Consider the following 27,528-nt stretch of genomic DNA (forward strand, 5'->3'; position numbering starts at 1 on the left):
GCATTGTATGCTTAATCGGTTTACCAATGCATTCAATTTTATAATTTACAGGAAACTGTTACATTTTTAAAGGTCATATGAGATCTTCATATCACACTACCACCTTGAAAACCCAGCTTTACCTGGAGTTTTCCTTGTAAAAGTAAACCCACTCAACTTAGTATTTTTTAACAAGAGGTAGAACATTCGTGTAGTTCTACCCAAGTCACCAATCAAAATTTAAGGCAACTCGGTCAAGGGGTTCATGAATAATGCTCGGAAATCCGAACAAACAGACAGAAATTACCACTTTATATACGAATAAAGATATATTAGGTCGTCTTGATTAAGTCAGAATTTTTAGATTATTTTTTTTTGATATTTCAGAATAAAGCAATGGCGCCGGCTATGCGGCCTCGTGTTATTCAGGTTGAGCGGAGTTCCAAGGGGTTCGGTCTCTCCTTGATCTATCGAGGACTTGATAAATACGAGGAGAAGGATACAGGGATCTTCGTAGCTCGAGTAGTACCTGGAGGCCAGGCGGCCAGGTACGGAGTTAGAGAAGGCGATAAGATTATCTCCATCAACAACAAGAATCCAAGGAATGTCGACGATGCCGTCGGGATCATCAAGGAGGCAGGAAAGTCTATCAAGTTGATGCTGCTCCGTCAGGAGGAGGTCCCTGATGTGGTTCATGATGATAATCTCAGCCTGGCCTCCACGGAGATGGATTCTACTTGGGTTAGATTTTAACTAACTTAAATAGTTAGGGGCGTATTCAGGAATTTATCCACGGGGAGGGGCTTACATTTTTTTCTGTCCCGGAGGGGAGGGGGTTAACATGCTAGGAATAAATAATTAATTAAAAAGATAAATTAGAACGATGAAAGAAAAAAAATCTGAAAAATACGCCGTAAATTCAGAACTAATCACGTTTCCTTCAGTTATGTCAGTCCTGCGTCTATTCTAATTCATTATTTTAAATTATCAAATACTGTAGAAACCTGAGTAATAAATACACAATTTGCTGTCCTAGCTATTTTATGATTTATCATATTCAATTAAATCTAAACTACTTTATTCATAAGTATATATATGTTTTCAATGAAATGATAAAAACAAATAATATTGTGACACCTACACGCCTTATCTCTCACATAGTAATCTAACAAGCCAAAAATGTATGTAATATTTTAAACAGTGAACGCTGATAAGCCAATATTATATTTCTGAGATAAAACAAGATTCGAGTTCAGTGAATCATTTAATATAATTCATTCATTAGTTTATTATTTTTCAAGATGCGAGCCAGCATTGGACAACCTGGATCCAGGACGGGTTCGGTTCGAAGTTTCAATACTCAGTACGGACGACATACTCCGGAGAACACTCCTGCAATGATACATAACAGTCCTCAACAGCAAAAGTTTCTCCAGGAGCAGGAGGAGTACAGACGCAGGCAGCAGCAGGAGATACAAGCTGCTCAGGAAGCTGAAGCTCAGCGTCAATATGAGCAACAGATAATGATGCATCAACAGCAGCTTAGAGCACAACAGCAGCAACAACAACAAGCTGAGCTGTTGGCTCAGCAACAACAGCTTCAACAGCAACAGCTTCTTCAACAACAACAGATCCATGAGAGTCCTGTCAAACAAACTGTGAGAGATCTGATTAATAAACATGATCCAGATATTCTGATGAAACAGAACGCAAACTATCTAGCTCCAACCCCTCGCTACACTAAGGAGGAAATTACAAAATCTACAGAAAATATCACAACCGTGGAGTCGGGACGGAAATCTCCGGGAGCCTTCTCCACCAAGTCGAGCAGGTACAAGTCGACAATCAGTCTAGCAGATCTGGGTCTGGATAACTACCCCTACCCGGAGATGCCAGAGAGCAGTAGATTATCTAGGAAGGAGGAGAAGCAAACCCTGCAGAACCTGAACAATAGGTTAGCAGGATACATAGATAAGGTTAGACAACTCCAGAGGGACAATGCAAAACTAAACAAACAGATTAAACACATTGAAGAGTATCAGAGCAAGGAAGTGACCAATGTCAAACAAATTTATGATCATGAGATTGATTCTCTTAAAGATGCTCTTGACGGACTATCCCGCCAGTATAATCAACTAAAGGTTGCCTCTGAGGGACTTCTCAGTGAAAACGAAGATCTTAAGGATACTCTTCAGCGAAAGGACAATGATCTGAAGAACACCGGCGAGGTTATCTCCGGACTTCAGGATGAGATTCGTCAGCTCACCAGCAGACTCGGAGACCTGGATAACCAGAGGAAGAAGACCCAGGACAGGCTGGACGAGGTTCTCCCTGAGCTACAGAGACAAAAGGATAAACTGAACGAGGCCAAGAAGCAGCTTGACGACGAGGTTCTCAAGAAGGCCGAGCTGGAGAACCAGTGCCAGAGATTGGACGAGGAGCTCAAGTTCAAGATCCAGCTTCTGGAGCAGCAGCTGGAAGAGGTTAAGACAAGGAAGGAGATTGAGATCACAGAGATGGACGGGAAGCTGCAGGAAGAGTATGAGGATCGTCTCCAGAAAGCTCTGGGAGAACTGAGGGAGGTTTATGACAAGCAGATGTCTCAGAACAGAGAAGATTTTGCCAAACTTTACGAAACAAGGGTAATTATATTTATTTAATTCACCAATCTTTGGTTCAAACTTTATTTGAATTATTGATTTCCTTTTTATTAATGATTGCCATTATAATCTTTAACCTAGTTCCATTTAAAGCTTTGGCTGAGAAACGATGTTTTTTCATAAATGAAACAAAGCAATTGAGTCTTTGCCACAAACTCTGATTTTTAAACCCCAAAACCATTGCAAATGAATTGTGTAACCCTTAAATATTTAAAAATAAGCATTCTGTTATATTAAATATCCAAAGTTTGACATACGAAAGATTTACGCAATGCACCATCAGGTTGCAAAGATTCAGGAATTATAAAATTTTAGTTTTGTGGCAAAGACTTAATTTTTTTCAACCATTTTCTTGCTCTTCTTCGCTGTCTATGTAAGCTGTTGCAGTTATTTCTAACTCCACTCTTAAATTAGAGAATTTATTTGAGAATTATTTCGATTAAGTTTAAAAGGATTTATTTTTATTTTCATGTTCAACTTTAGTAATTCATTGAACTTTAAATAATTTAGTTTTAAGTTAAATCTGTTCAATGGAGCGACCGTTCAGGGTTCTTTGTAAATCATAGTGGAACATTTTATTATTATCTTTACTCTAATATCTAGTTTAAACCAGAACATGGCCTCCCTCGCCACTCCTTATTTGCTAGCGTAGTACGCAAAAATGTAATAAACAGAATACTTACCCAATTTTGTGCGTACGATCACTGCAAAAGGAATACTTGGACAGTAAATACGTTAAATCTGCAAATTAATATCTTATTATTTTAATTATCATTTTTATTATTATTATTTGATGTTTGATTCTGATTAACAAGAAATTATTCTAAAATAAAAAAGGATTAAAGTGCTTAATTATAAATCAACAATTTTTTATCAGTTAAATAGAAACTGCAGTAAATTAAAACAACGATTAATAAGAAAAAGTTCGTTTTAAAAAAATCTTTTATTTTTTTTTCTAAAAAATCAATAAGATTTTTTTGATAATTTTCCACAAGCTCAAATGTTTTAGTTCCTATAGCTTTGCAACCTGATGGTGGAAACCTTTGATATTTCAAACTTAGATTATGTATCTAATAGAATTTATAGTTTGAAATATCCGTCGGAAAGATACATCTATTTATAAATTTGGTTTGTCTGTCTGTTTGTTTGTTTGTATCCAATAAACGTCAAAACAGCTGAACCGATCGGGCCCAAATTTTTTGTGGGACATCATGTGACCACAGGGAAGGTTTATGAATGATAAAAATTAATAAGAAATGTGTTTTAAAGGTCTTTAATTTTGTAAAAAAAATTAAATTCTTGAAAATCCGCGATTTTTTTAAAAATCCGCAAATTTTTTTCTTCTTTGTTTTAAAATGTAAACAAAAAGAACATGTTCACAATTTAAATAGAAGATGGGCGCGAAGCGCCCTAAAAGCCTAGTTAGTTAAAACCCCGCTAATTATATAAAAATCTTTTACTATTATCTAACAAACAATTTTTTGATAATTTTCTTTCACAAGAAAAATATATATATTTTTTTTCAGGTAAATGATCTTCAGACTCATCTGGCCTCGGAGAGAGGACGCGCCTCCTCAGGAGCCCAGGCTCTCTCCGAGTCCAAGTCTAGGATAGAGAACCTGGTTCATAAGGTCTCGGAGCTGGAGTCATCCAACCTCAAGCTCAATCAGAAGATCTCAGATCTGGCACAAACTCTGGAGGATCAGAACTCAGCACAAAGATCTCAGGTACATTCCGTGGTCACTGCTGAGGCGCACACAGGGGGGGGGGGTTATGGGGGCTAATACAAAATTGTTCACTTAAATGGTGATATATCTCACATATATTTCAATATAGTATCTGAGCTGGGAACTTTAGAATGGTGGATATTGGTATTAATGCTTAATCCTTTCTTTTTGCTAATCTCGAGACTAACATAATCTTGAAATTATGTTAGTCTCGAGATTAAATATTTAGATCAACAAATTTGATTCTAGGAACGCCAGATTTGTTAGTTATCTTGACGTACTGGAAGGGCCTTCACTTAATTTTTCACCCATTTCCTTATTAATACATTAGTTAAAATTGGCTAAAAAAGAATCTCAAACGTATTATTAAATATTTTTCTTCACTGATTAATTTTCAAAATGGCCGACAACATATTCTTTATTTGTTAGAAATTGCGGATTTCTCTCATGGGATAGAATTTATTTTTAAGGCTGTCATTGGTCAATAAAATTTACGATCTATATTCCTGCACTCTCATGGGAGAAAACAATGTATGGATATTCAACGAGAGAGAAAAAGAGTGGATTAATGATTAAAATTAAAAGTTTCCACAGAGGATATTCGGATTAAGTAGTTGGGATTAAAGGTTATCCATTCTGAAGTTCCCAGCTCAGGAACTGTAATCTATATAAGAAAACAAGACATTCATATATATGTTTCCTCTGGCCGGCCAGACGGCTGAACCGAATTGGCTGAATTTTTTGTGGACACTCATGGGTAGCCTTGGGGTGACGATAAATTCTTGAAAAGTTGTTGACGAATTCTTCATATTTATTTTACACTAAAAGTCTTAAGTTATCACTTTTGACAAAAGTAAAGGCATAAAGTGGAATTACGTACAATTCTATAGTGGAATTTTTAAATTCTGAATACATCACGAAAACATACTGTTAATTCGCATTGTTACTGCATAATAGTGAACAGAAAAAAAAACAAGATATTATATGATTATACAGGGCTACCCACAAAGGATGAGACTGTAAAGAAGACCCAAAACTCTAAAATTATGACGATTTAAAGCTTGACTTTTAATTAGTTTCATTCAGTTGAGTATTTTGATGGTTTACTAAATAATTAAGCACAGAAATAAGTCAGTCTTGGTCTACAAGGAACCCTAAGTGCAAGAAAACGGACTAAACGAATTTCGTACAATGGTCTCTGAAGTCTCATCCTTTGTGGGTAGCCCTGAATATAATAAGAACCTGAAGATTTTGTAATGCTTCGAACCACTGGATAATAGTATCCATGATATCCATCATAAATTTTTATAAATGTTTTTTTTCAATTCAATTTTATATTTTTCCAGTTGGCTGCCAAGGATGACGAGATCAAACGTCTACTGGATGAGCTGAGCAACCAGTTGAACGAGTACCAGACCCTCATGGATACCAAGGTTGCCCTGGACATGGAGATTGCCGTGTTCCGTCGCCTCCTAGAGTCCGAGGAAGACAGGCTCGGGATTCATATTGGAGGTATTTAAATATACATTATTCATAAGTTTTTGAGAAACGGGGTTGTTCGTCTATTAAAAAATACACATAATACCCTTTTGAGATTAGGATGAAAACTTAGCCAATCTTTCCGTTCGAATATGCTCCAGAAAGTCGGAATTTTCAATAATCTATCCAAATAATGACAAACCAGTTTTACAGTGAATTTCGCGGATTTCCCCCATTTTCCCCGTACATTAAACCGAGAGAAAATTCAAAATATATATGCAAAAACGAACCAAAAATTATCGTGTTAAAACGATCGTTTTTTGGTCCTTTTTGCAGTTTTTTAGTATAAAATAATTTCAAAGTTTAATAAAACCGTAAACAGTTTTGAAGTGTGGAAGGTTTAATCAAAAGTTTTATAAAAAAAAGCACTATGTGTAATAAAATTATTATTTGACAAACAGTATTTAACACCATGGCTCTCATGAACATCACTCAGTAGTAGAATACAATGTTTCTAGTTTCGAAAATTTGGATATTATGTGTATTTTCAAATAAAGCTGAACACCACGGAGGAAACCGTTAGAACTAAAAACTAGAAAATCGACGATGCTATTCCATCTTATTGATCATATAAAGGTTTTTAAACTTGAAAGTTACAATTACAGTTCTGTAAATGAAAGAATGAAATTAACAAATGTGTGTTTCATAATACTTGAAATCAATGTTGCGGTTAGGTTTCACAGTATCAGGGCCGGGTTAGATTCAATGAATTTAATACCAGAAACAGGATGATATTTCTCAATGTTCTAGAATTTACGATTATGGTGAAAATCTAGGTTTGATAGGTTCTGGATTTATGGTATTTCAAAGAGCAAGGGGAATTAGTTTTATAATGAGAAGTTTTCACTTGTGTATTTTTGGAAGTTGCAATAAGTACTTTTAAAATTTTGCCACTTGTGTAATTATACTTTTTAAAATTTGCCATTGGTGTAATTTTACATTAGTTGTCACTTATGTAATTGTACAATTTAAAAGTTGCCGCTCGTGTAATTACTTTGAAAAATTCCACTTGTGTAATTGTTCTTTTTAAAAGCTTCCACTGTACATTTTATAAGTTGCCACATGTGTAATTTTATATTTTGGAAGGTTCCACTTGTATAACTGTACAGTACAAAAGATGTTTCGACTTGTGTAATTTTATATTTTGGAAGGTTCCACTTGTATAACTGTAGAGTACAAAAGATGCCTCTTATGTAATTTTATATTTTGGAAGGTTCCACTTGTATAACTGTACAGTACAGAAGATGCCTCTTATGTAATTTTATATTTTGGAAGGTTCCACTTGTATAACTGTACAGTACAAAAGATGCCTGTTATGTAATTTTATATTTTGGAAGGTTCCACTTGTATAACTGTACAGTACAAAAGATGACTCTTATGTAATTGTATATTTGGAAGGTTCCACTTGTGTAAGTTAACATTTTAAAAGTTACTACTGTAATTTTACGTTTTCATGATCACCCCTTGTGTGGTTTTATATTACTTAACAATATTATACATTCTAGACGACTCTTTCGACGATGAGGTCGACGACGACCTATCCGAGGTTCAGCGCGTCATCACGACCAACTCCGAGTCCAACTTCCAGAGGAAGATCACCGTCTCTCAAACTCAACTCTAAGCGTACAAAATGGAGAAATTTGTGACAAAAATACTTGTAAAGTATTATTAAAGTGCTTTTATTTATATTTGTAATTATAACTTAAAGTGAACATTGATGTAGAGTTCTTCAGAAATCATAAGAAACAAGTGACAGCCCTTTAAGCAAATTGTACAGGTTGATTATTAAAGAGACTGTAGACGTAATTTCAAGCAACCATCATTTATTAAGTGGTATATGTCAGATAACTCGGTACTCTTCAAAGTGATTGAGATACCTTTTTTATTGCAATCTAAAATGATAATTTGTTATATCTTTAAGACATTAAACCTACGATAACGGGCTAAAGGGTACCGTTGTGAATTGCTATGTCACTCTACGGTTGGATGGTCATGTATAGCTACTTTTAAAGTCTACACTAGAAGAACGACGTTATAATTCGTTAGTTCAAGTTGTATGTTATTTTGACAACTCTGCATCTTAAATATTTATTTAACTCCTGTGTTTTCTGTATATCCCTGTATGTGTTTTTAGAATGTATAAATTCAATAAAATAATATGTAATTTTCTATGTGACAAAGTATATATGAAATTGAAAATATCCAGAAAAATCATAGATTGTGAAATAATAGTTAATAATAATAAGTAAAATAAGTATTCCCTGTTTTGATGCGACAGTATATCTTGCCTGACCAATTATCCTCAAAATGAAATAAAATAATTACCATGATACAAATATCATTTGTTATATCAAGAGAAATATGTAACACTTTGTGTAATTTACATTTTTAATAAATATTCTTAAATTTTTTATGTTTAAAACCAGCTTTAAAGGGACTGTAAGCGTGATTCTAAATGGCCCTTCATGCAAAGATAGCAATGCCCGATTTACAAACCCTTGTGGAAGATTGAAAAGTGTTAATTTCTGTGAATTTCTCCATTGCTTCTTATATGCAAGAAATGCACAATTCACTTCCGCAGAGAAACCGTAAATGAAAATAAACAGTTTAATGAAACAAAAACATTGATATCAAATTCATACTTGATCAGACAAAGCTTTAAAGGGAGTCATTGTGAATCGGGCATTGTCATCTTTGCATGTAAACCACAGGTACAACTATATGTCATATCGATTTAACTACACTGTTTTGGTACAGCATAACCATAGTTTGACTCTGGAGAACGTTTTGTTGAGATTAACAGTTGTAAAGGGTGTAACAAAATAAAAGCGCAGTTTCATACATAATTCATTTGTAGAAAAAGTATAGGGTGTCCCACGAAACATGACAGTTGGTAAATAGTTTTAAATGTTTTATTCTATAATTTGCGAAATTCTTTGATCTTAAACAGACGGAAAAAATATGACATGGAATTTTGGAAGTCGAAGTAAAATTGATTTCAAAGTAAAATATATTAGATTAAAAGATTTCTTTGACGAAATAAAATGCAAGAAGTTTTTAATATTTAATAGTATATGGAAGAAGACATTCAAAACTATTCACCAACTGTCATGTTTCCTGGGACACCCTGTGGATCAAGTTTGTAATGCATACAAGGGATATACACAAATAAATCTGTTGTTAATTTTGGCCAAAATTTGACATAATACAGAAAAGCACATGTTTAGACTCAACAATTTTTAAAACAATTGCTTTTGTTTCACTATGCAAAAGGACCTAGAAAGAAAATCTCGCGATCCAAAATCAAATGCAACATCAGTATATTCCCTACACTTAAACAAGCCGTTGAATACAGGGTACTTGGTTTAAAATAGGTTTATTTCATAAAAAATATAAAATCGATATTTTTGATCATGTCGCAGGATTTATAAGGGTTATCACTTGTATCTAGAACAGCTTCAACTTCTATAATAGTTTGAAAAAAAGGTTTCTCAAGTTAGATTGTAAGGTTGAAGAGGGAAAGGTAGGGACGGATTCGGATCTCTTGTCGGAGAAGGGTTGGGTTTAACTGGCGAGGGTTGTGATGATCCTGATATTTTGATTGGTTCTGTTCAGATATCTTTGATCAGAAAGATCCTTCAAGGCGTCATCAAACATATCCCTAGAACAATAAGATCATAATTTTTTAAGGTTTTAGATTAATGAATGGAAGATCAAGGGTTCAGGTTAATGAATGGAAGATCAAGGGTTCAGGTAAATGAGTAGAAGATTAAGGGTTCAGGTAAATGAGTAGAAGATCAAAGGTTCAGGTTAATAAGTAGAAGATCTAAGGTTCAGGCTAATGAGTAGAAGATCAAGGATTTAGGTTATTGAGTAGAAGATCAAGGGTCCAGGTTGATGAGTAGAAGATCAAGGGTCCAGGTAAATGAGTAGAAGATCAAAGGTTCAGGCTAATGAGTAGAAGATCAAGGGTCCAGGTTAATGATTAGAAGATCAAGGGTTCAGGCTAAAAATTAGAAGATCAAAGGTCCAGGTTAATGAGTAGAAGATCAAGGGTTTAGTTATTGAGTAGAAGATCAAGGGTCCAGGTTATTGAGTAGAAGATCAAGGGTTTAGTTATTGAGTAGAAGATCAAGGGTCCAGGTTATTGAGTAGAAGATCAATGTCCAGGTTGTTGAGTAGAGGATCAAGGGTCCAGGGTAATGAGTAGAAGATAAAAAATTCAGGTTAATGGGTAGAAGATCTAAGGTTCGAGAAGAAGATCAAGGTTTCATATTATAGACAGATCAAGAATCAAGGTTGACGAATGAAAGATCAAGGATCAAGGATGGAACTGAACTCCTACCTTGTGATCTGAATATCACTACTGGATCTCATCTCCTGTAGGATCTTATCATAGTTGTGGGAAACAACCTTTCCCTTCTTATCCAACAAAGCCTAATAATACAGACAATGGTTAGATCTGGGGTCGGAGATATCCATATAATTTTGCATCCTGATATTTCAAACTATGAATTCAGCTGAATCAAACATCCAAAGTTTGAAAGATGAGGCTGCAAAGATTTAGAGATAAGAAATATACATCAGTTTCGTTCAAACAATTATAATTTAAGGATACATTCGATTAATGTTACAGCAGTGCAGGACATTGCCTAAGTAAGTTGGAATCAAAATGAAAGGACGGTTGCTCAATGCTCATGCTCAAATAAGTTCTGTAGGGTAAAATGAAAGGACGGTTGCTCAATGCTCATGCTCAAATAAGTTCTGTAGGGTAAAATGTAGAAGAAAGGTCTAAGGTTGAGAATCTGACATGCCGCTCATCAAATGGAGGGAAACTTGAAACTACGTGTACACTGTATACTGTATACTGTACACTGTACACTGTACACTGTACACAGTACACAGTACACTGTACACTGTACACGGTACACGGTACACTCCGTTTAAACTCAATCTTTAATCTGACCTTGAGAGCTCCGGCAACCTCTTGACGTTTCTTCCTGGTCTCGGAGGATACTCCGGTAGTGATAATCCCGAGATCAATCCGTCCTGTCTGAGGATCAGTAGCGGACTGTTTAACAGCCTCCCTGTGCAGGCGATAGGCCTCCTCCACATCGATCATCTCCACCACCTGGGAGAACCTCATCTTGGCGTGGGCCTCGCTCAACCTGATCAAGGACTCCAGCTGTCTTGGGTAGGCAGTTATCTAAACAAGACAATAATTCATTTAAAATTACATACATGTGAAAAATAAATCAGCTTCATATAATTTTTTTGTGTATGTTAAGTATAAAACTTAAAAACTAATATTAAAATCAATGTCTAAAAAACTTACTTGTCCTCTGCCTGCTCCAATCTTACGCATAGTAACGTAATAATCAATCAGCTTCTGTCCAGCTTCCTCGTTCATCTTGGGCTAAAAAATATTATTAATATTATTAGCTGACAAACCCTTATTCAATTAAATAGGGGTCGACGCCGCTCCCCGCCACGGATATGTATCCATGGACAAAACTGTTTGCTTGGTCCAAGAAGAAAGTAGCTAAGTAAATAAAAAACCAGCTTATCCCCTTTTTCAATATTTGTCACTTCTTAAAACATATTTTATACTTTTTGGCTAATCTCGTTGAAGACAAAAATTAAAATGACTCTCTATTTATAAAGTGACATATCTTATTGAAAACCGTTCCCTTTAAACCTTTGTCTGAAGAAATATATATTCTTTTTGCGGATTAATACAGGAAAAACAATGAAGTAAATTATCAAAATTCAACGACGATATCGTCCTCATTGTTACTCTAATAATAATTGTGCATCGGACATGCCACTATTCTCAATATAGGATCATGTAAAATGAAGCGTACAGTCCCTTTAATTTCTTATTTGTATTCGCTTACCTTATACTTAGACTTGGCGTATGCAAGATAATCTCTGAGTATAGACATGGACAGACATTCTTCCTCCTCCTGCTCTTGGTCCCTAGATATATAGATATATAGACATAGACAGACATTCTTCCTCCTCCTGCTCTTGGTCCCTAGATATATAGTTATATAGACATGGACATACATTCTTCCTCCTCCTTCTCTTGGTCCCTAGATACGTTGATATATAGACATAGAGAGACATTCTTCCTCCTCCTGCTCTTGGTCCCTAGATATATAGATATATAGACATAGACAGACATTCTTCCTCCTCCTGCTCTTGGTCCCTAGATATGTTGATATATAGACAGACATTCTTCCTCCTCCTTCTCTTGGTCCTTAGATAGATATATTGACATAGAGAGACATTCTTCCTCCTCCTACTCTTGGTCCCTAGATACATATTAGATAGATAGATCAAACCACCTGATCAAACTGTAAAATGAAAACACAAATTAAAAATCAAATTACCTGAAGTAGAGAGAAACAAGATGCCTGGCCAGTCTTTTATCGTAGAGTTCATTTGCTGGATCCAGAACCAGGAATATCAGATCGAATCTGGAGATAAGAGTCGGCGGTAGATCAATATTCTCAGATACGGTTTTCTTAGGATCATACTCGGAGTCGACAGGGTTAGCTGCGGCTAGGATTGAAGTTCTGGCGTTCAGTTGACAGATGATCCCAGCCTTTGCAATAGAGAGGGTTTGCTGTTCCATAACTTCGTGCAGGACGGATCTTGTGGCATCACTCATTTTATCGAACTCGTCGATACAGCAAACTCCGTTGTCGGCGAGGACAAGAGCTCCGGTCTGAAGAACCATCTGCCGTGTATCCGGGTCCTTGGTGATATAGGCGGTTAAACCAACAGCGCTGGAACCTTTACCACTGGTGTACTGTGATCTTGGGACAAGATGGAATATGTACTGGAGAAGCTGAGACTTGGATGTACCTGGATCTCCGCAGAGAAGAATATTAAGTTCAGATCTGAAGTGTCCACGTCCTGCCTTAGTGAAATCCTTACGGGTTCCTCCGAACATCTGGAGAAGGATACCCTTCTTGATATCCTCGTTCTCATAGATAGACGGAGCAATAGCTCGTGCCAGACGCTCGTAGATATCAGGCTTCTCAGATAGACCCTTAAGAAGTTCGATCCGTTCTGCGGTGAACATCTCTTCGTCACTCCCATCCCTCAACCTGGAGGAGTCGCTCTTCCTGAAGTGAACAACATCAATATGAGTCTTGTAGATTGACATCACGTTCCTTGTCTTAGGATTGGCACGTTGTGGCACAGCTCTGTAGATACCAGTCACGGAAACACGGTCTCCGGGCATTACCTTGTCCACAAGCTCTCCATGGACATAGAGACGGACAGTGTACGGTGTCTGTCCAGCGGGCATATCATCCGGACTCTCCTGGAGTTTAATCATCTGCTTGTCAGAGAACTTGCTCCGGTTGTGAATGAGTGTAAAGCTGTGGTTTGTGTTGCAGTGTGAGCAGAGAACTGGTTCAGCAATACGTCCTCGCTCAACCTCATTGGAGGCTGTGTTGTTGCACACGGAGCACTGGAAGAATCCCTCTGCTAACTCCGGAATAAGATCACTAGCACGGATTACCATTCCTTGGATCGTGATCAGCTGATCAATATCATTGGGATTCAACGCTCTCATGTTTTTCGTCTTCTCCGCATTATACGGTCGAACCTGGATCTGATGATCAAGATCCGTATCCGGGAACTTGTCGAAGAAGAGCTCGTTGACGGCCATGTCGAGGATGGGAATGACCTCCTGAGGATACTGAATGAGCTGCCTGTACAGCTCCTCGTCAAACACCTGGATGTGTCCAGAGTTCACGTTCAAGAACGGAATCAGCGTGATCGTAATCTCATTCAACCTCTGCTGATAGTAGGGTTGGGTATGATCCAATCCTTCGAACTCTTCATCATCAGCTGTCTCCGGATCCTGGAAGGTTTGAATGAACCTTTTAAACTTCCGCTTGCAATCATTGAGTTGAACATCAGTTCCCCAGATGACCATGTGAGGTGCGTTCTCACTGTTCTCGCTGGGCGGGACCATGTCGCTCGGTAACTGACCCACACTGGAGCTGGGAATCAAATCTCCTGAAATATACTTATTAAAGGGACTGTACGCGTAATTTCAAGTAATACTCCATGCAAAGATTCACAACGGTATCCCTTATGACTTAGTCTGATCAAGTATGAATTAGATATCAATGTTTTTAACGGTGGTTTCTATTAAAATTAAACGGTTTTAAATCTAGAAAAAAGACACTTTCTTTCTTTATTGATTAGATAAGGGTTTCAAGGGTACCGATGTGAATCGGGCATTGCCAACTTTTCATGGGGTAATTTGAAATTACACTTAAAGTTCCTTTAAAAATTGAAAAAGTGGGGAAATATGGAATAAAACGTAGATAAAATAGAAATTATGAATTTTCAGACATTTTCTATTTACAAATCAATGAAAATCCCAATAAAATCAATTCTTTATTTGAGTTTTATTATCACCTTGAGACATAGGAATCCCGTCCTGAGAGCTGGGCAGATTGACAGTCCGGAGTCTACGATCAGATTGGATATCGGAGCGAACACGGACCGGGGTTCCCCTAGAACCGGTTCTCGGGGTTCTCAGACTGGATCCAATACTACCCGGAGTTCCATAGTTAAGAGGAGAGGATAGATCGATCTCACTTACTCTCACACTCCCAGGTCCCCTGATACACAAATACTCATTAATATATTCGAAATTATACGATATTGAGCTACTTTTTGCAGCACTCTCTAAAAAATGTTTAAAAATAATTTTGTGAAAATAAGTTCTTAACAAAATACAAACACTTTTCGTTGTTTGAGATTCACCAACAATTGACTTTTCATCTATAAAAAACTTTATGACGTAATGAATATCAAAGTAAGCTAGAAATTTAAATCAAATTCGAAAAGTTTAAGATTTAGATCATTCTTTACGTCTTTAATGAAAAGTTGAAATATTGCTAAATAATAATTAGAAAGGTCAAATTTAATTAAAGAAGATAAGGAGTGTTCAATAGCTCATTGACCTGGCCGGGGTATAAGATCACAATCCCTTCCTGATCAAGGCTGTTTAGCACTACTTCTACAGAAAAGATCAGCGGGGGGGGGGGGGGGGGGGGGGGTGTCACATCCCTCATTATACACCTTAATCAGGATCGTAAAAATATCTACCTGTAGTCAAGTTCTGAGAGAGGTGCTGGAGATGGTGCTACTCCAGGAGAACGTCCAACTGCTGGAGATGAAGGAAGAGGTGCAGCTAGGTCCGACATATCAGATACATCCATATCTTGGGCTCTAAATAAAACTTAATAAAATTTTCCCGCCATTTAAATTTTTTCGCGCCAATTCTCTGGTGCTGACCCTACCTGGAACGAGACCTGGAGGATCCAGATTTGGTGCTCCCTGCCGGAGAGGACGGAGTTTCCCCTCCACGTCTTGGAGTATTCCGAGTGGAACGAGGACTCGACATTTTCTCTGCAATAAAACATAGATAAATGTAATTCTAGAGTTAAAACAGGGTTGATGAAAATTTGAAAACCTATCACTGGTATTAGTTCGGAGGGAGTTGGGTTTAGTATTTTACTTTGTTTTGCACAGCCCGGATATTCACGGTTAGAGTATCAGGTCTCAATAGGAAATCTATCCAGGCCTCTCTTTGTAACTTGAAGTACGGTTTCGTTTTCAGCTCAGTCTTTTTAGTTTCCCAGTCTGTCAAAAGTTTCTTTAGTTTCAGCTCCAGGTCCCTCATTCCTCGGTCTATACTTGATATACCCCTAGATATTTCCCGAGGAACCAGACACAGAGGTTTTAGAGACGAATCCATGTCTATATGTAAACTAGAGGAGAGACGACGTATACTGATCTCTGTCTGCTCCAGATGCCGGAGTCGGGATTTCTCTTCTCGGCGGATTTTCTCCGTCAGGTTGAATTTCTCCGAGATAAGATTGCTCAGAGCAGTTTCAACCCCTGTGTACGTCGCTAAATTATCCACTAAACCTAAACAGGAATTTTTTTTAAAGGAAATCATTTGAGGTTGTGGCGCGGCACAGCTGCCCAGAAGGTTGTGGCGCGCCACAGCCTGTCTGAGGGCGAGCGCCAAACAGGTTTTAAAAGATTGAGTTTGCCCTATTGTATAAACCATCTACAATACTACACTCTTAGCTCAACTACCATGTCTAGCGAGATACTCCCTTTATAAGAAACTCAAGCGACTATAACTCCATGTACCTGATATTTTCAGAACCGCGTGAAGGTTGGAGAAGGTTGAATCCTCGGGAAGAATGAGTTTCCCCTTTTCTCCGAACCCGGATACTAAGCTCTCAACAGCGCTTCTAAACCCGTCTAGGTTCCTATAAATATCAGGCCTTCATGTCAAAACAATTACATGTAGAGGTAGAGGAAAAACAGAAACAAAATCAGAAGTTAAAGTAAAATAAAAAAATATAACTTAGCTGGGACTGAAGTAATTTAATGTTAACAAGAACTTTTCATTTTTTTTCACTAGTTTTGTTGATTAAAAAATAAAATAAAATAAAATAGGCATGCTATATTCACAACGGTACCCTTAAAACCGTTGTCTGATCAATGATCAGTAATGTGGAGGGAGGATAACAAAACTTTTAATTCTTTTAGGCTCTTTTATTTCAATTGTGAACATGTTTTTTATTGTATACATAGTAAAACAAAAACAAAGAAGACATTTTTTAACTTTAAAAACTGTTCAATTCTTTTAATTTCTCTGTGTTTAAAGCAAGAAATGCGCAAACAACTTTTGTAGGGAAATTAAATGATCAGTTTTCAAAATTATAAACATTGATATCTAATTCATACTAGACAAAGCTTTTAAGGGTAGCGTTGTAAATCGGAGATGCCACTCTGTCAATGGATGTTTACTTGATACTTTTGCAGTCCCTTAAAGATAAAACTGGATAATCTTACCGTTTAGAACGTTGAAATCTAGTTTCTAAATTTTTCATGGTTTCCGATATGTCAATGAGTATCCCTGTCTCAGTGAGGAGTAGGATATCCAGTATCTCCTGTCTACCCCGTCTCTCCAGCAGAATATCCCTAAATATAAATATCAAAAATTTAATTTTTTGTTGTTGCTGCTATATTTGTACTTTTCTTACACTAAGCCAAATTTTGACTTAAAGAAATATATGCACGAACCAAAAACAAGCCGTGCTAAAATGCTTTTTCTTGGGTTCATATTATTTTTTTTAATGATAAAATAACGCAAAGTTTAATGAAAACAAACTTTAACAGAACACAGTTTAGAATTGTTGGAAGTCTTTTCTTTGCAAGTTTTTAAACTTACCAGACCTATTAACAAGTTAAATAAAATATAAATCAATAGTTGTTACCTGAGCGGCAGTTTCTATTCGTTGAATCTCATCTTTAAAGATGCTCACCCGCACCCTGTTAATCTCGGATTTAAGATGAAGAAACTCAGTTTTATCTCTTCCTCTCACCAGCTCTAGGACTGTATCAGATCCAAGATCAATCAGTCCTTCGGTATCATCCTTCTTAATCTAAACATTCTTAGTTTTTTTAAACAGTCGACCNACCCAACCCAACCCAACCTGGCTTGATTTCTGCGTAAAGAAACAATGTAGATTCTCAGAAATCAGAATAAAACACTAGAAAAACGATAATTATTTAAATATCAAACATTAAATACCTCTTGCACGGATCCAATCCCAAGCTCGGAGAATCTGGATCCAAATAGATCCGTGATCAAGTTTCCGAGCTCAAGGTTCAGGTTGGATTCCATTTCATTGATCCTGCCGAGATTCATCTTACAGAGCAGAACCTGCTCATCAGGTCCAGGTCTAGGCTTCCGTAGCTCATGGGTCAACTCATCCAGGATCGTTCTTAAAACAAAGATATGTATTTTTTTCGCTCCTTAAAGATACTGTTGACCTAATTTTATGATTCATCTTCATCTAGAGTTAAATACCCTATAAACCTTTATCTGAGTTGCAATGACTAAAATATCGTCGTTTTCTGTTCTGCGAGGTCAAATTAAGTTCCTTCCTTGATATTGCTGCTTTTACCATCAAGTCACTTTCAGAGGGAAACCACGATTGGGTATTATATATTTTTAAACAGAAAAAAGATATTTCTAAACAATCACTTTTACATAAAAACCGCAATAGAAAATAATCAGTTTCCAGTATTATAAACATTGTTATCAATTAATACTTGATCAGACAAAGCTTTTAGGGGTACCAATGTAAATCGTGCATTGTAATCTCCCACAAAATTTTAAACTTCAGGATTTGGACTAAAATTCTGCAGATATTATTTAAAAAAAAATAAAATAAAAAAAAAAAAAAAAAATAATTTAAAAAAAAATAAAATCTCTGGCACCAGGTTGCAAAGATATAAAGGTTAGCAAATTAGAATTATAAGTAATTGGTTCCTTTACCTTAAAATTTTCATTTTATTGATAATAAAAAGAGATCTTCTGTATTTGATCTGATAGTCGGTAGTTAAGATCTTCTCACAGTAACAACAAACACATCTGGATAAATAAAGATAAGTAATAATTTTATTGTTCCTGAACTATCTGCAAAACTCTTGCACATTTCTAAATTATAACAATCAAACTCAACGAATTTCCCGGGTTTTTTTTTTGACGGAATTCTAAAGCTGANCTCTTAAACTCCGGATTAGGACAGATAGGAAACTGTTTTCAGGAGAAAAGCTCAGATTAAAACTTTAGAATGAGATATCCTTAATCCCAATTACTTAATCTGAGTATCCAATGGAAACACTTTTGATTTTCTTCTTAAACCGTTCTTTTTTGGATGAAGTAAAGAAAAATCAAAAACCAGTTATTTTAATTTAGAGAGTCCCTCCCGTTTCTGTATATAATCTTGAATGGCGCGCAAAATTTCAAATTTATCGGCTTCATATAAGCGACTCTGAATGGTTGAATTTTGTACACTTTTTAGGATACAAGTACAAGATTAAGAATATATTAAGAAAAAGAGAGGATCAAGCAATAATCTAAAGTTTCCAGCTCAGATTAAAATAACTCTGAAAGAAGCCACTTTTAATAATTCTCAAATTTTAACGCATTTTCCTACTTTAAGTGTATTTAAAAATAATAAATGTCGGAATTATTTTGTCCTGGCAAAATTGTCCAACCTTCTTGGTTCATAACCCTTCGCTTTGGTCGGGCGAGATGCCATAAAACATGGGGGTCCGATCGGTTTAGCTGATTTGACGTTTATTGGATACAAACAGACAGACCAGCAAAGTATAATTATAAATTGGTAATGGTATAACTGAGCAGGGTAGGAAGACCGGAGCAATAACTATTTACCAAAATGTTTGTTTACAAGAACACTAGGATGTAAACAAGATTATAAGATAAGACTAAAAGAAAAGAGTAAAAAAAAAATATGGTTTGAACAGCTGTACTTGAAAAATTTGGTTTGAACAGCTGTACTTGAAAAATATGGTTTGAACAGCTGTACTTGAAAAATATGGTTTGAACAGCTGTACTTTAAAAATATGGTTTGAACAGCTGTACTTGAAAAATATGGTTTGAACAGCTGTACTTGTACTTGAACTTGAGTTTAAAAGATTTTACTTACGCAGTAACTAAGCCTGATATCTCATCCCTAATCTTAGCATCAGGTTCAAACACAGATATATTGGGTTTAACAGGACCCGGAACGGGAAGGATCAGGTCCCCGGAGCTCAATGTACCGGATATAGCACGTCTTAGAACTCGAAGAGATGCAAGAACCCCGGCATCCTTAACATTCATTTCAAACAGTTTGAACAAATACCAAAAGATTTGATGTATAAAGAAGACAATTCGAAAAATGCATCGAGGAAGAATTTCTTCTAAAATTTTTGGAAGTCTTCATCCCCCCCCCCCCACNCTAAAATATCGTCGTTTTCTGTTCTGCGAGGTCAAATTAAGTTCCTTCCTTGATATTGCTGCTTTTACCATCAAGTCACTTTCAGAGGGAAACCACGATTGGGTATTATATATTTTTAAACAGAAAAAAGATATTTCTAAACAATCACTTTTACATAAAAACCGCAATAGAAAATAATCAGTTTCCAGTATTATAAACATTGTTATCAATTAATACTTGATCAGACAAAGCTTTTAGGGGTACCAATGTAAATCGTGCATTGTAATCTTTGCATTGAGGGTCACTTGACATTACACTTACAGTCCCCCTACATGGGAGTTACAAGCTTAAGAGGGAGGGAGGGGGGGTTACCTTATATCATGAAGAGCAGAATTATGAAGAACACTAGTCTGCAAAACTTGTTCTTGACGCAGTCTTTCTTCCCGTCGTACTTTATCACATTGATCTTTTAATGATCCTAAATTGGAAATTTATAAATATTTGGAAATAATAATTTTGTAAGTCAAAAGGGTGGCTTACACAAACTAGAGACCAAAACTTGTATTTAATCTTTTCAAAAAACACTAACCCGTTCCTTGAACAGTCGGACCAATCAAAGTTAAGAGTTAGAGGATTCCGCATAAACCGCTAAGCGTTATTCTAATCGTAAGTTTTAACCTCCGGTTAAGCGAGTTTATTACCTAGAGAACGGGTCTGTGCGTTGCAAACATTGGTCCATTCTTTCTTAGTGTGGAACAGTGACTCCAGACATTCCTCGTTCCAGCCTGAACCATTATCATAGTCATCATTGTTATCATAGTCATTTCATTGTAATTTCATTGTCATTTCATTGTAGTCGCCTTTGTCGTCGTCGTCGTTGTCGTTGAGCCCGTTTTTCAAAAAGGGGCGACTCTCATTGCAATCCAAGTGTATCGAACAAGAAGAAGGTCTGGTTTACCTAATTCAGCTTCAAGTGCAGATATTCTCCTCTCTAGTTCCTGGTAGGATAAATCTGAATCTGTTCCTGCAGAAGACTCCAGTGCAGCTTCCAACAGTTCACCAGATAGGAGTTCTCTAGACAAACAAGACAAAAACTACAGAACCAGAAAACTACAGAACAGGAAGACGACATTAACGCAATACTGAAGTGCATTTGATGTTGCTTCAAAGCAAGAAATTAAATAACTTATTTAGTGAAATGGGTCTATTTACACTGAACAACTGTTGTCTCATGTTTATTGAATTAATCAAAGTCATAACTTGAGACTAAAAGTCGACTTCCTATTCCAGAGTTTTTTGGTTATCACTGTATGAGGTCATTACTTGATAGATATGGCTATCCCAACCGCAAGCTTTAGCCCTTTACGAATTATAAAAATCACGTCACCTATAGAGTAATAACAAAATTGAAGAAAAAAAGTTGAATGTTCTCTTACCCTGGAGAAATGTTAGAGAAGGATTCCAATTCTTCCAAAGTTAGATAATTCTCTTCCAGGGTTAAATGAGATGAAACCCAGTTCAAAAGTTCGCTACTTTCAGTATCCTAGGAGAAGCAAATGTTTAGAATAAATAATTTCAAATATGTAAAACTTCTCAAAAAAGTTTAGTTTTAGAATTTCAAAAACCTTGAAAAACAAACGAAACAAAAGTCTGGATTTCATAAAATTCACGTGACTTTTGAGTATCAAAGAATAGCATGTCTCATTCACAACGCAGGGTGCTTTCACCAAAAAAGTAGATTTTTTTTAGTTGATAACCTATTATTTTCACCGTTGGTTTTTCCAAAAAGTAACTTTCCTAATCATCCAGAATCTTTTAAGCCTTTAGTATAAATAAAGAAAGGGGGTGTACTGTTGAGGTAGGGCAATTTGTTTGAAAAAAATATGGATTAATTAAGGATGAAAAAAAATGGAGAAAAATAACCTCAAACAACCAGTCAAATGAGTCCGGGGAAAAGTTTTTAATCTGTGGGAACTGTAGATCTGATAAGGTTGAATATAGCCCCGATCCTCCTCTTCTACCAGGCATCTAAACATATCAAACAAATCCACTCAGGAAGGAGAAAACTTATGAATATTAAGTTAAATATCTCAGAAGAAAGCTATGCATATTAATTTACGCCCCTAGGAATAAAACTTATGAATATTAAGTTAAATCCCTCAGAAGAAAACTTATGAATATCAAGTTAAATCTCTAAGAAAACTTATGTAAGTTAAATCCCTCCGAGAAAACTTATGAAGTACAATCTCCTAGAGGAAAGAAGAAAACTGGTGAAAATTAAGTTAACCCTTCCTCTCATAAGAAAGCTTATGGATATCAAGTTAACCCTTTCAGAAGAAAACTTAAGAACATCATGTTAAACCCCCATCAGAAGAAAGAAGAAAACTTATGGATATCAAGTTAAACCCCCATCAGAAGAAAGAAGAAAACTTATGAATATCAAGTTAAACCCCCATCAGAAGAAAGAAGAAAACTTATGAATATCAAGTTTCTCTCGGAAGAAAAACATAAATTCAGTTAACCCTTACAAAGGAAAACTTATGAATGAGAAGTTGAACAACCAGCATCCAATAAGAAACAAGAAACCATGAATATTAAATTTTGGGTTGACACTAATTCAATGTGCAAAACCCAATTACAGAGGTTATATATTTTAAAGCTTTTTACTTGCTGAATTAGAGAACATTGATGAATTTTTAGGTAAAAAGTATCTAAAGGAGTGAAAAACCAATTTAAGAACTCTGAAAAATATACACTCCTCAATTATAACCTTTTTAATCTTGAAGTTCTAACCTTGATTTCTCCCTCTTAAACTCCTACCCAAGACTTGATCACATTTTCTCTGATAAAATATAAAGTATAGATTTTAATTACATAATTTTACATTAGATAAGGATCTTGGAGAGCCCAGACCGCCATATAAATATATATATATAATAATTTTCAAATACAGGTCACTGCGTAAGAAAGGATACTTCATTCCGTATTCTTAAGAAGACTCCCCGCACTAGCCATGGCCTAGAAAAAACATTAGTTGGCTATTACACACAAAGAATGAGACTGTAAAGAATGAGACTGTAAAGAATGAGACTGTAAAGAATGAGACTGTAAAGAATGAGACTGTAAAATTTTTCCAGTGCGGATCCAGGATCCGGATCCGCATAAAAATTAAATGGTTCCTAACCACTGCTAAACACTAGATCAATCAAATTAATCCCAATGTTAAAAAAAACTTCATTAAGAATTACAGTAAAAAAATATAAGAAAATGTTGCTAATATGTCAACCCTAGAATAAAATGCCTTTTTTTAATGTCCTGCTTGAGTCCAATTCATGATAAGATTAAGAGAAAAATAAAACTATTCCTAGACCTGGTTCAGTTCTGCCTCTATTTAATGTCCTGCTTGAGTCCAATTCATGATAAGATTAGGAGAAAAATTAAACTATTCCTAGACCTGGTTCAGTTCTGCCTCTATTTAATGTCCTGCTTGAGTCCAATTCATGATAAGATTAGGAGAAAAATTAAACTATTCCTAGACCTGGTTCAGTTCTGCCTCTATTTCAAGAAGATCCCTCAAAGCTTCCTCCACATCTTCCTTCTGCTTCTTTTTCTTAACAAAACGCAGAATTTATACAGTGATACCCATAACAATGTGGAATAGTAAGACGATATTATATCAATCTTACGTGTATTCATGTTGAAATGTAAATAGTTTGAAAATTAACATAAGTCAAAATAGTCTTTGAACACTGTACACTGTACAATTGCAGTTTTTAATGCTCCTTGGACCATTTAAAATTATATTTTGAGTCTTCTCTTCCTGTTCCACAGTTATCTGAGTCTCCCTGTAGAACAATCAGGCGAATATATCAAAAAAAACACCGAAAAAAAAACAACTTATTAAATGGATCCTAAGCATTTTGGCTTCCTGGACCTGGATCCGCAAAAATATGCGGATCCACGGATCTGGAACTAACAGGGAAAACATTTTAACCGAAACCTGTTGAAAAACGCTCTCCAAACACAAATCTCAACGGTTGAAAAATTGATAATTAAAAATTTCCTAATCTCTGAATGGTGCATCAAGTGCAAGAAAAACCAAGATTTTTTTGCTGTTGAAAATTTTCCATTCCTAAATTCTAAAGAACTTTTCATAGTCTGGAACCGGATCCATTTTTTCAGGGAGGATCCAGGATCCGGAGGAAATGGATCCTAAGAATGTATCACTAAAAAATATCATTGTAATATTAGTCACTCACCCGGTTCTGAACCTTCTTCTTCGCCCGCTCAAGAATTTCCATATTTGTTGCCACATGCTCTTTGGACATCTTTAAAGCCTTTAACAAAAACATAATTAATAAAATCATGTTTTGTTACATTTAAAAAACAGTTTTTTAAAAGAAATGATTCAAGAGAAATTTGATGATATAAAAGAAATTACATGCTATCAGGAGAAATTAACTGAAGGTTCAGTTTCCAAATTTTGTTAATCTATAATAAAACAAGACATTCGTATATATACATGTTGCGTATAGCCGGCTGAATTGATTGGGCTGATTTTTTTTGTGGACACTCATGGGTGGCCGGGGGCTTCATAAGCTAAAAAAAATTCTAAATTAAATACCTTTTTCGCAATTTTTTTACATTTAAATTTTTTTTTCTAATTTTTTGTTCTACGGGCAACGCCGGGCCCTTCAGCTGGTTTAACATAAAACACAAAACAAACAAACTCGGGTTGATGTTTCAGGTGGTTCGTTGTTTGTTTATATTTCTTTTCAGAGTCAATATTCAGCATGGTTTTGAATAGTTTTTTTCCTCACTTTTATTATTTTAGAGTTAAGACATTGCAAAGTGTTTAATAAAAGTAAACTACATCAGTTTAAAAATCTTTAATGTTTTATCATTTTTTTCTCTAAAAAAATATTCAGAAAAGCAACTACTTGCACGTCCTTCTCACAAGGTAAGAGAAATCCAATTTAAAAAAAAATTTAACTTTGTAAAAATATAAAAAAATGAATGTGAATACATCAAGGCCCAAGGAAGACTGGAACAGTCCAACGGTCATGATACATCTGAACTACCTAACGCAGGTTCAAATACTTACAAAACTATAAATTTGAATCGGTGATACAGAATTTGAACCGGCGACAGGTAGTTGAGCAACCTCTCTCCAGTTGATAAAATTTCCTGAATATCTTGATCAACATATTGATCTATCTATCCCAGCACTTCCGGGTAGGGTGTAAATACATGACGTAGATATTTACCTCTTTCAGAAACTGCTCCCATTCTGCAGCTCTTCTTATCTTGTGCTCTTCCAGCTTTTGAAGCTTAGCTTTCTTAGCATCAATTTCCTCTTTAATCCCATCCATTTCATTCTAAACCATTAGAACATTATGATAAGATAAGTGCGAGGTAAACGTTGTAATGTGACGCAATAAGAACGCTAATTTAGTCAAAAAACAAAAAAAATGATTATTCAGAAAGTACGGAATTTTCATGATCAAGACTTTTAATTCATCGTTTAATTAACGTAAACCAGATCATCGGTGGTCCTGATATATTAGTTAAATTTAAAACCCCCATTTTACGCCTTTGGGTTCCTGAAAACTCACAGTAAACATTTTTCATGCTTAAAATAATGAGGAAAGAACATAATTAAGTAATTATCCATGACTTGTTATTCTACCTAATTAAGGAATTCTACCTAATCAAACGAAAATTTTGCGGAGTTGTCTATTTTTTCTTTGTGGATTTTGAAAAATCTATTCAAATTCAGACCATCCAGAAACCTTCCCCTGGAGTCATGTCATGACGTTTATTGGATAAAGAAAGAAAGAAAGATTTTACTATTAGAGTTTTAAAATCAGATTTATAAAAAAAGTTTTATAGTTCCTGGTCTATAAAATCGATTAAGCAATTAAAAATCTGAACAAAAACCTGTGAATCACTTCTAAGCTGAAGCATCTCAGCCTTGAGGGATGAAATTTTCTTATCTAAAGCGGATTCTTCTTTTTCAATCCTTGCCTTCTTTTCCACTAGGGTTCCCTCAACCTCACACAGTTTATCCTGTAAATAAAACCAGAAATAAAATCCGAAATGAAATCACAGTCACAACCACTATCAAACCACAATCAAACATTAAACATCCCATCCCACAATAGCACCCCCTACCTTCAAATACGTAGACTTCTTGAGGGCAGACCTCATCAAATCCTGGTTAGCTTCTAGCCTTGTCTTAATCTTGTTTAGCTCCAGGTTATCCATCTGGTTCTTATTCTTCAGCTCTTTCTCTAGACTGGAGAGCTCCGTCTGTATTGTAGATAAACCTGGAGGCCGGGTAACCGTCCCATCCTTTACAGCTGAAACATTCAGCGTTTATCAGGAAGAAAATAATATCATGAAAAATTCGAACTTATAAAAAAGAAAAAAATCTCGATTTGGTTTTAGTGCGAGGATCATTTCATTTTGACACGGAAAATTGGATCAAGGTAATGAAAATTTCTTTAAGTTTAAACCTTAGCATTGCATCATTTAACTTAAATCACACCTAGTTCAAATGTTTCCAAGATAAATATAAAAAGTGCTAAACCCTTTTTGTCAGTGCTTAGGATCTATTTAATTTTGATACGGAGCCTAAGCACTGCTTTTTATCACTAATCACTTATTACTCCATTGTTACCTGGAGGGGGGAGAGCAAGAAATTCGTCTCCAGATTTCAATCCTATCTCTATACTGATAGTATTACATTCACGACAGATCTTCTCTACACTCTCCAGGTCTCTATATATCTAGATATATTATTATTAATAATCCTATCTCCATACTGATAGTATTAAACTCGATATACCTAGAAATTATCAAACTTAGTATCCTGCCTATACATAACCTGTATCCTGTCCTCCTAAACCGGTTTTTTGTCCTACACTTAAACAGTATCCTGTCCTACCTAAACCAGTAGTGTCCTGTCTTACCTACCCCAGTATCCTATCCTACCTAAACCAGTAAGTGTCCTTCCATTCTTACCTACCACAGTATCCTGTCCTACCTAAACCAGTAAGTGTACTGTCCTACCAACCCCAGTATCCTGTCCTACCTACCACAGTATACTGTCCTACCTACCCCAGTATCCTCTCCTATCTACCCCAGTATCCTGTCCTGCCTTCTCCAGTATCCTGTCCTACCTACCCCAGTATCCTGTCCCATCTACCCCAGTATCCTGCCCTACCTACCCCAGTATCCTGTCTTACCTACCACAGTAACCTGTCCTACCTACTCCAGTATCCTGTCTTACCTACCCCAGTATCCTGTCCTACCTACCCCAGTATCCTGTCTTACCTACCCCAGTATCCTGTCCCATCTACCCCAGTATCCTGTCCTACCTACCACAGTAACCTGACTTACCACAGTAACCTGTCCTTCCTACTCCAGTATCCTGTCTTACCTACCCCTTTATCCTGTCTTACCTACCCCAGTATCCTGTCCTACCTACTCCAATAACCCGTCCTACCTCCCCAATATCCTGTCCTACCTACCCCAGTATCCCTACCTACCCCAGTATTCTGTCCTACCTACTCCAATAACCTGTCCTACCTACCCCAGTATCCCTACATACCTCAGTATACTGTCCTACCTACCACAGTATACTGTCCTACCTACCCCAGTATCCTCTCCTACCTACCCCAGTATCCTGTCCTACCTACCCCAGTATCCTGTCCTACCTACCCCAGTATCCTGTCCTACCTACCCCAGTATCCTGTCCTACCTACC

General features: G+C 36.1%; 4 protein-coding genes across 5 annotated transcripts in view; 1 reads left to right on the forward strand and 3 right to left on the reverse strand.

Annotated features, from left to right (window-relative positions):
* The first annotated feature begins 341 nt into the window (after positions 1-341).
* Positions 342-8,078, forward strand: LOC111715750 (lamin-L(I)). The gene is made up of 5 exons (XM_023491122.1): positions 342-720; positions 1,281-2,621; positions 4,166-4,366; positions 5,713-5,878; positions 7,411-8,078. Exons 1-5 carry the CDS (start codon positions 376-378, stop codon positions 7,524-7,526), a joined length of 2,169 nt encoding a protein of 722 aa, XP_023346890.1. The 5' UTR covers positions 342-375; the 3' UTR covers positions 7,527-8,078.
* Positions 8,079-9,264: 1,186 nt separating this feature from the next.
* On the reverse strand, positions 9,265-25,130 carry LOC111715741 (DNA replication licensing factor mcm4-A). Of its 2 annotated transcripts, XM_023491111.1 has the most exons (10): positions 25,026-25,130; positions 15,244-15,352; positions 15,050-15,172; positions 14,354-14,559; positions 12,301-13,945; positions 11,803-11,884; positions 11,241-11,321; positions 10,872-11,111; positions 10,251-10,342; positions 9,265-9,566 (listed from the first exon to the last, which is right to left on the reverse strand). In XM_023491111.1, the coding sequence occupies exons 1-10, from the start codon at positions 25,045-25,047 to the stop codon at positions 9,470-9,472; spliced, it is 2,697 nt and encodes an 898-aa protein (XP_023346879.1). In that variant the 5' UTR covers positions 25,048-25,130; the 3' UTR covers positions 9,265-9,469. The 2 variants fall into 2 exon arrangements, with proteins under 2 accessions (XP_023346879.1, XP_023346880.1); XM_023491112.1 differs by lacking the exons at positions 9,265-9,566; positions 10,251-10,342; positions 10,872-11,111; positions 11,241-11,321; positions 11,803-11,884 and adding an exon at positions 12,044-12,116.
* LOC111715742 (uncharacterized) lies at positions 15,354-19,676 on the reverse strand. The gene is made up of 5 exons (XM_023491113.1): positions 19,486-19,676; positions 18,309-18,404; positions 16,817-16,945; positions 16,106-16,227; positions 15,354-15,874 (listed from the first exon to the last, which is right to left on the reverse strand). The coding sequence occupies exons 1-5, from the start codon at positions 19,659-19,661 to the stop codon at positions 15,450-15,452; spliced, it is 948 nt and encodes a 315-aa protein (XP_023346881.1). The 5' UTR covers positions 19,662-19,676; the 3' UTR covers positions 15,354-15,449.
* A 171-nt stretch (positions 25,131-25,301) lies between the features above and the next one.
* Positions 25,302-27,528, reverse strand: part of LOC111715748 (uncharacterized) — a 4,971-nt gene continuing 2,744 nt past the window's right edge. The window contains exons 6-9 of the mRNA XM_023491120.1: positions 26,441-26,549; positions 25,918-26,120; positions 25,699-25,827; positions 25,302-25,313 (exon numbers count right to left, since the gene is read on the reverse strand). Of these exons, the coding sequence (XP_023346888.1) occupies positions 25,302-25,313; positions 25,699-25,827; positions 25,918-26,120; positions 26,441-26,549 (453 nt within the window). The remainder of the gene's footprint in view (positions 25,314-25,698; positions 25,828-25,917; positions 26,121-26,440; positions 26,550-27,528) is intronic.

Source organism: Eurytemora carolleeae, unplaced genomic scaffold (assembly GCF_000591075.1).
Source record: "Eurytemora carolleeae unplaced genomic scaffold, Eaff_2.0 scaffold1861, whole genome shotgun sequence".
In the NCBI taxonomy this organism is placed as follows: domain Eukaryota; kingdom Metazoa; phylum Arthropoda; class Copepoda; order Calanoida; family Temoridae; genus Eurytemora; species Eurytemora carolleeae.

What these genes read in the sequence shown, in the direction of transcription:
- LOC111715741 (XM_023491111.1), bottom strand. Translation starts at nt 25,047, where the DNA reads ATGGGAGCAGTTTCTGAAAGAG. An exon ending in TCCTCCAGGTCTCGTTCCAG is followed by an intron (nt 15,173 to 15,243) that starts GTAGGGTCAGCA and finishes AGTTTTATTTAG; the next exon opens with AGCCCAAGATATGGATGTAT. An exon ending in AGGTTGCCGGAGCTCTCAAG is followed by an intron (nt 10,343 to 10,871) that starts GTCAGATTAAAG and finishes CTGTATTATTAG; the next exon opens with GCTTTGTTGGATAAGAAGGG.
- LOC111715742 (XM_023491113.1), bottom strand. Translation starts at nt 19,661, where the DNA reads ATGAATGTTAAGGATGCCGGGGTTCTTGCATCTCTTCGAGTTCTAAGA. An exon ending in ATATCAGGCTTAGTTACTGC is followed by an intron (nt 18,405 to 19,485) that starts GTAAGTAAAATC and finishes TTATTTATCCAG; the next exon opens with ATGTGTTTGTTGTTACTGTG. An exon ending in AATAAAATGAAAATTTTAAG is followed by an intron (nt 16,946 to 18,308) that starts GTAAAGGAACCA and finishes ATTTATATTTAG; the next exon opens with GGATATTCTGCTGGAGAGAC.
- LOC111715750 (XM_023491122.1), top strand. Translation starts at nt 376, where the DNA reads ATGGCGCCGGCTATGCGGCCTCGTGTTATTCAGGTTGAGCGGAGTTCC. An exon ending in ACTCAGCACAAAGATCTCAG is followed by an intron (nt 4,367 to 5,712) that starts GTACATTCCGTG and finishes ATATTTTTCCAG; the next exon opens with TTGGCTGCCAAGGATGACGA. An exon ending in GCTCGGGATTCATATTGGAG is followed by an intron (nt 5,879 to 7,410) that starts GTATTTAAATAT and finishes TATACATTCTAG; the next exon opens with ACGACTCTTTCGACGATGAG.